We start from the raw sequence: 8,092 nt of genomic DNA, 5'->3' as shown, positions 1-8,092 counted from the left end.
AAATATCTTATGTTAGGGAATTTTATGTATAATTTTTGTATTCAATATTGATTTTGGACATAAGTTACAATTTAATTTCATAATATAATTAAAAGAATTTGATGTACTGAACAAAATAAATTAATGTAATAATTATGGTTATGCTTTTAATTTTCAATTGATATGTGACACATACATGTTATAATTTATGTTATCACTAATAAACCATGTGTAAATAGATATTGTTAAACAATAAAAATATTTTAAGATAGTATGGAGAATTAATAATTCTATCTTACCAATATTTACTGAATCCTCCCAATCTTCTAGCACCTCTGTTATTACCAGAACATATACATATGTTCTATGCTTTCTGTCTTGATTCTGAAAAATAAAATTGTTACTTCACAAATTACCGACATGAGCTGCAAAATATAGAATACCAGAAGTGAGTTGCACAAGGCTTCCACTAAAAGGGTCTTTTAGATCTCTGTTTAAGATTTAATTTCAAGTTGCACTAGGACTGTTACATTGTGTGGTTGAAGAGGGTGAAAGCAATGGCACTCAGCCTACCTCCATGAAGTACTGCTTCTACTGGGTTGTTGTTATGGGAGACTTCAACTTTCCTAATATTAACTGGCACCTTCTTACTGCAAGAAGGATAGATGGGGCCGAATTCATCAGCTGTGTCCAAGAAGTATTCCTGACAGAATATGTGGACCAGCTGAATAGAGAAGTGGCTATTCTTTCTTTGGCTTGGCTTCGCGGACGAAGATTTATGGAGGGGGTAAAAAAGTCCACGTCAGCTGCAGGCTCGTTTGTGGCTGACCAGTCCGATGCGGGACAGGCAGACACGATTGCAGCGGTTGCAAGGGAAAATTGGTTGGTTGGGGTTGGGTGTTGGGTTTTTCCTCCTTTGCCTTTTGTCAGTGAGGTGGGCTCTGCGGTCTTCTTCAAAGGAGGCTGCTGCCCGCCAAACTGTGAGGCGCCAAGATGCACGGTTTGAGGCGTTATCAGCCCACTGGCAGTGGTCAATGTGGCAGGCACCAAGAGATTTCCTTAGGCAGTCCTTGTACCTTTTCTTTGGTGCACCTCTGTCACGGTGGCCAGTGGAGAGCTCGCCATATAATACGATCTTGGGAAGGCGATGGTCCTCCATTCTGGAGACGTGACCCATCCAGCGCAGCTGGATCTTCAGCAGCGTGGACTCGATGCTGTCGACCTCTGCCATCTCGAGTACCTCGACGTTAGGGGTGTGAGCGCTCCAATGGATGTTGAGGATGGAGCGGAGACAACGCTGGTGGAAGCGTTCTAGGAGCCGTAGGTGGTGCCGGTAGAGGACCCATGATTCGGAGCCGAACAGGAGTGTGGGTATGACAACGGCTCTGTATACGCTTATCTTTGTGAGGTTTTTCAGTTGGTTGTTTTTCCAGACTCTTTTGTGTAGTCTTCCAAAGGCGCTATTTGCCTTGGCGAGTCTGTTGTCTATCTCATTGTCGATCCTTGCATCTGATGAAATGGTGCAGCCGAGATAGGTAAACTGGTTGACCGTTTTGAGTTTTGTGTGCCCGATGGAGATGTGGGGGGGCTGGTAGTCATGGTGGGGAGCTGGCTGATGGAGGACCTCAGTTTTCTTCAGGCTGACTTCCAGGCCAAACATTTTGGCAGTTTCCGCAAAGCAGGACGTCAAGCGCTGAAGAGCTGGCTCTGAATGGGCAACTAAAGCGGCATCATCTGCAAAGAGTAGTTCACGGACAAGTTTCTCTTGTGTCTTGGTGTGAGCTTGCAGGCGCCTCAGATTGAAGAGACTGCCATCCGTGCGGTACCGGATGTAAACAGCGTCTTCATTGTTGGGGTCTTTCATGGCTTGGTTCAGCATCATGCTGAAGAAGATTGAAAAGAGGGTTGGTGCGAGAACACAGCCTTGCTTCACGCCATTGTTAATGGAGAAGGGTTCAGAGAGCTCATTGCTGTATCTGACCCGACCTTGTTGGCTATACTGAATCTAAAACTGGGTAATGAACAAGGTCCAGTGGCAGACCTCTCGGTGGGGGAGCATTTCGGTGATAGTGACCACAACTCCCTGAGCTTTATCATAGTTCTGAACAAGAATAAAATGGGAAAGTGTTTAATTGGGGTAGGGCTAATTACCATGGGATGAAGTTGGAACTAGAGAGAGTAAGTTGGGAATAGATGTTTACAGAAGGTACTAGTACGTGGATGATTATGGACCACTTATCCAGGTTAAGGATAAGTTTATCATACTGAGACAGGGAAAAGATGGTAGGAAAATGGAACCACGGTTGACAAACAGGTGAGGCAACCAGTTAAGAAGGAAGCATACATTAGATTTAGGAAAAGGAAGGGTTCATGAAAATTGTATAATAGCCAGGAAGGATCTTTGAGAAAGGACTTAAGAGCTTGAAGGGGGCATGAGAAGGCCTTAGCAAGTAAGATTAAGGAAAACCACAAGGTACTCTATGCATATGTGAAAACAGTCGAGAATGAAGGTCAGGCTGCTTAAGGATAAAGGAGGCAACATGTACCTGGAGGCAGAGGCAGCTGGGGAGCTCCTAAATGAATACTACTCTGCTTCAATATTCACCAAACGACTTTGATCAGGGTGAAGTCGGAATAGAACAGAATTGTGTGCTGGGCGATGTTGAGATTAGGGAAGATGAAGTATTGTATCTTCTTGAAAATATTAGGATTTAGAAGTCCCCAGGGCCTGACACGATATACCCCAGGTTGCTGTGGGAAGGGATGGAAGATATAGCTGGGAATTTACTATGATCTTAGAGTCCTCCTTGGCTACAGGGGAGGTACTGGAGGATTTGAAAATGGCAAATGTGGTCCCCTTGTTTAAAAAAAACATAACCAGGAGTATCTTAGGAATTACAGACCAGTGAGTCTTATATCAGTGGTGTGCAAACTATTCAGGATAGAATTTATGAGTATTTGGAGAAGTACAATCTAATTAAGGAAAGTCAACATGACTTTGTGAGAGGAAGGTCATGCCTCACAAGCCTAATTGATGTTTTTTTTTGAGGAGGTAAGGAAAGAAATTGATGAAGTTAGGGCAGTAGATGTGGTTCATATGGATTTTAGTAAGGCATTTGACAAGGTCCCCCATGAGAGACATTCAGAAAGTCAGGAGGCATGGTAACCTTGGCTGTGTAGATTAAAAATTGACTTGCATGTAGAAAGCAGAGAGTAGTAATGGACTTTATTAATAGGGAGATTGAGTCAAGAGTCTGGTAAGACCTGATTGTGATCAGTTCAGGTCACCTCATTCCAGGAAGGATAATGAAAGCTATGGAGAGGGTACAGAGATTTACCAGGACGTTGCCTGGATTGAAAAATTAAGTCTTGAGGCAGGTTAACCAAACACTGACTTTTCTCTTTGGAACGAAGATGGGGCTACACTGTTGGCATAGTGGTTAGCACACATCTTTACAGTGCCAGTGATTGGAACGAGAGTTTGAATCCCGTGCTATCTGTAAGGAGATTGTACATTTCCCTGTATCTGCATGTTTCCTCACACCATTCAAAAATATACAAGGATCTAGGTCAATTGGGTATAACTGGGTGGCACAGACTAGTGGCGAAATGGCCCATTACACATCTACTGCCCTAACTTCATCAATTTCTTTCCTTAACTCCTCAAAAAAAAACATCAATTAGGCTTGTGAGGCATGACCTTCCTCTTACAAAGTCATGTTGACTTTCCTTAATTAGATCGTACTTCTCCAAATACGCCTAATTTTTTTTTTTAATTTGCAGGTTGAAAGGAGACTTCTTAGAGGACTACAAGATTCTGAAAGATATGGATGAGGTGGACAGCCAGCACATTTTTCCCAGGTCATGAATAGCAAACTCCAGAGGACATCTGCACAAAGGGAGGAAAGTTTAGTGGAGACAGCAGACAAAAGACAGTCATTTTTTTCAAAAATTAGACATACAACATGGTAAGTGGCCATTTTGCCACGAGCCCGTGCCACCCAGTTATACCCAACACCTTGCAAGGGGTGGTTGTGAAACCTGAAACATTAGGGGCATTTAAAAGACTCAGACAGGCACATGGATAAAAGAAAAATAGAGGTTTACATGAAAGGGTTTAGTTTGTTTTGGTAGGAATATATAGGTTGGCACAATATTAAGGGCCGAAAGGCCCTTATTCCATGTAAGAGGGATGCGGGTGAAACAAGAACTGCTTATATTTTAAAGATATATCAATGTTGAATGAATAAGGTAGTCCTGATGATGGGTTCTGGCCCAAAACATCAACAGTTTCCTGGGGAAATCCCAATAATCACAGGGAAAACATGCAAATGGCAGAAAGACAGCATCCCAAATCAAACCCACAAATCTGGAGCTGTAAGGCAGTAGTGCTACCTGCTATGCCACGGTGCCACCTATAGGAATGAAATGGAAATCCTACAAATACATTTAATGATAGTTTCCCTTCATATGATACAAAAAATTCTTCTGAATTTGGTCAGAAATGCCCACAGGTTATTTAATTCTTAATTTGGTCAAAATTAAATGCCCAAGAGTTATTTAATCTGTGCATTTGTACAAAGCTTGCCTGTAAATAAATGACCTGTATTTATATTGTTGAACCAAATACAAAATATCCCATGCTATTGGGAGTTTTGAGGATCTGCAAATTACACAATAATGGATTAAGAGCAGATATGGCAGTAGCCCTCACCCCCCACCAAGGAAAACAAATAATTTTGTCAGCACATGCCATTTTGCTTTCTCTATTTCTCAATACTGCTTCTACGGCACAATATAATCTCAACAAGAACAGATCAAATTTTTTAAGGAATAGGGTAAGTTGAGTTATGTGACAGTAAAAAAACGAGGCCTGAGAGAGGAGGATGTTGAGAGGGGATCTTATTGAGGTCTATAAAATCATGGGGGGCATAGATAAGGTGAATAGCAACAACCTGTTTCTGAGAGTAGGAGAATCTTAAGTTGAGGCCACACCTGAAAGGTGGGGGGGGCTAGGATTTAGAAGGGGACAGTTCATCTCTCAGAGAATGGAAGAGAAAGGTATGCTAGCTTCCTTTAAAACACCTGGATAACTACATGGATGGGAAGAATTTGGACCTAATTCAGGCAAGTGGAATAGGAGAGCCCACTGTTCAGCATGGACAAACTTGGCTTGTGGGTCTGTTTCAATATTGCAAGACTCTATGCCAAAGAGGCAGTGAAATCAATGGGTCAAATTCTCTCAGCTATAATGCTCAATACTACCAAGATTAATACAACCTCATTTGTTTCTGCAGCTTTAAAAAAAACCAACTTTTGGGCCTGTTAGCGTAGCCCTTTTTGCAGGTCTTTTAAAGAGGTAAAAGAATTCATGGATCTTCTTTGGTGGTTGAGCCTGTCAAAGTGCTAAAGCAGGGATGGGCAAGCATTTTTTTTGAACTCACATTTCACCTATGCCATGTGCTCTGTGATTAGTAAGGGATTGCTTAAGGTGGTATGTGAGTGGAAAGAAAACATTTGCAAACCACTGTTTAATCGTTCCTAATTGACTCGTTATGTGCACAGTTTCAAAACTCCAAAGGAAATGAGCCAATGACAATTTTTCTCAAGCAAAATATTTCAGTAAAGTTGGGACCAGAGCAGTGATTCTCAACTTTCCCTTCCCACTCACAATCCACTTTAAGCAATCCTTTACTAATCACAGAACACTTGTGGCATAGGGATTACTTAAGGAGGAATGTGAGTTTAAAAAAGGTTGCCCACTCCTGTGCAAATCATCCTCATCCAGACAACTATTCAAATTTTCATGATTTTTTTTTTTAAATGGTAGCATCCTTCAAGGTTAAAATAAAAAGCACAGCATGGTTTAGATCCAGTATTAAATTGGTCTGTGCTTATCCCTTTTATATATTACATCTTGGGCATTTAAATCCATGGTGTCTCCTTCCATCGGACTCTACCGTGAACTGTAGCCTTTTAAACCTCAAGATTACATTTGACATTTTCAAGTGACCTATGTAAAAAGACACAAACCTTAAACCAAATCTGGCCTGCAACCTGTTCCTCGATTCCAAAATTTGTGCACTCAGACAGCCCAATGGATACTGATTAATTGCCTATTATCTGCGTTATTCAATTGTGAAATTTCTGTTCTTAACGCTATAACATGTAGATGATCTTGTATTTAGTCAATACAACCTAATCAGTTTTGTGATGTTTAATCATTTTTCCAAAGATCGCTGACCCATTAACTGTCATTTAGAACAAAATTATAAACAGCATAGAACTCCACACATTAAAAAAAAAGACACATAGCACAGTAACAAATCCTGTGCCGTCCAATTACATCCAATTGACCTACATGGGTGGGAGGAAACCGGAGCACCCAGAGGAAACCCAAGCAGGCACACAGTGTACAAATTCCTTCAACAGCGCCAGATTTGAACCCCAGTCACTGGCACTCTAACAGCATTGCGCTAACCGTGCCACCCCTGCAACCGTCTGCTAGAGTGTGAATATCAATACTTTATTTCAAAATAGAAACTTACCTCAAATATTCCTACTAATCTTCCTAATGTCCCTTTGACTCCAGCCTGCAAAATAAACAAGTTAAATATTTTAAAATCCATTTTCAATAGAAACTCAAGAGAAAGGTGTTTGAACTCTATGATCTACAATTTTTTTGAAATGATTCAAAATGATCACTTTGACTTGATTGCACCTCACCCTGAAATTTAGTTGGGAAGAACAGTCCATTTTGGTGCCTTGTTTTATAATATTTCATGCAATTATGTATTAATGGCTTCCGTTTTAGTAAAATGGGATATCACTGTAAGGGATAGTATAGACAGGAGGAACTGAATAGTCAGTTAACATTTCACACAAGCAACATCAGAAGTTACATCCCAGCGACAATTTGATATATTGGAAGAAGTGAGGGAAGGCTTGTCACACTCTGTTCCAGGTTCTATATATTTACAAAGACACTCGTGATTTTGCAGGAAGAACCATTCTGACGGCTGAAGAGAAAGCAGCTTTTTGAAACACCTCTTGTGACCAGCCATTTTGTGGAATTCAGAGCAAAGCACGGTCTGTGAATGACTGGGGCTTTTTGGTGGATTGACCTGTGCCAGGAGGGTCTTTTGGGAACCAAAGTGCTTCATTTTGATTGTGACAAACAGTGAAGGTCACTTGGAGAGACCGCTTCATTTTGAGAATGACGAGCAGTGAAGTTACTTTGAGAGACCAGTGCCAGGACCTTGGAAGCTTCATGGAGGCTGCCCAGTTTGAGTCTTCACACACGCACACACACACACACACACACACATCTGTGCATAGTTGGGGATAGCTTTAGCAGTAATGATAGTTTAAGAGTAAGAAATAAAATTGGTGTTTTAAAATTAAACAATGTCTAGTTCATTGCTATTGTGGCTTGTTACGTGTGGTTTGTAACAGTACTTTACCATATGATGCATTCACTTTGAGTTCTGAGATCTAGCTGAGGAAAAAAATCTCTTACAAAGGAGTTGTAAATTGAATTCTTGCTAAAACATTTAAATTTTCTTCATATTTTTGGCTTGTACTTGATGGTTGAGTGATCTACAACTTTCTACTATATCCAAAATCCTTCATTATCCTTGTCTGCTTCTTCAATTTATATTATGAAAGTTGATGAGGATATTAAATTTTATAGATGTTCATCCTAATGGATAATGAAGAGGACATGTTCAAAAAATGTTTTAACAACCTGTTTTTGACATCTAATTTACAAATTGACCTGTGACCTATGCTACGTTACTCTGATAAAACATATCATTCTTTGGAAGTGAAAGTTTCTAAATATTAAATAACAAAGTGTTGTCATATTTTCAAAAGCAACTTTCAACGTGCAGATGATCATATTTAATGAAAAGTGCTGTTTACAAATGGCAGTACATTATATGTTGTGGAATCAGGTTCCTTGACCAGCTGGCCTACATTGATAGAAGTTTTTTCCATTTTAAATGTATTTTTAAAAATTTTGACACACAGTAACAGGCTCTTTCGGCCCACAAGCCCATGACACCTACAGCCCCTTATACTTTTTTTTTGAATAGTGGAAGGAAACCGGAGC

General features: G+C 40.4%; 1 protein-coding gene across 1 annotated transcript in view; it reads right to left on the bottom strand.

Moving 5' to 3' along the window:
- LOC138765057 (diphosphoinositol polyphosphate phosphohydrolase 1) overlaps positions 1 to 8,092 on the bottom strand; it is a 61,571-nt gene that overhangs the window by 5,159 nt on the left and 48,320 nt on the right. The window contains exons 3-4 of the mRNA XM_069941719.1: positions 6,528 to 6,572; positions 279 to 363 (exon numbers count right to left, since the gene is read on the bottom strand). Coding sequence (XP_069797820.1) covers positions 279 to 363; positions 6,528 to 6,572 — 130 coding nt within the window. The remainder of the gene's footprint in view (positions 1 to 278; positions 364 to 6,527; positions 6,573 to 8,092) is intronic.

The sequence above is a fragment of the Narcine bancroftii genome, chromosome 5 (assembly GCF_036971445.1).
Source record: "Narcine bancroftii isolate sNarBan1 chromosome 5, sNarBan1.hap1, whole genome shotgun sequence".
In the NCBI taxonomy this organism is placed as follows: domain Eukaryota; kingdom Metazoa; phylum Chordata; class Chondrichthyes; order Torpediniformes; family Narcinidae; genus Narcine; species Narcine bancroftii.
Note: the sequence above shows the minus strand (reverse complement) of the source record. Positions and strands in the feature narration are given on the sequence as shown.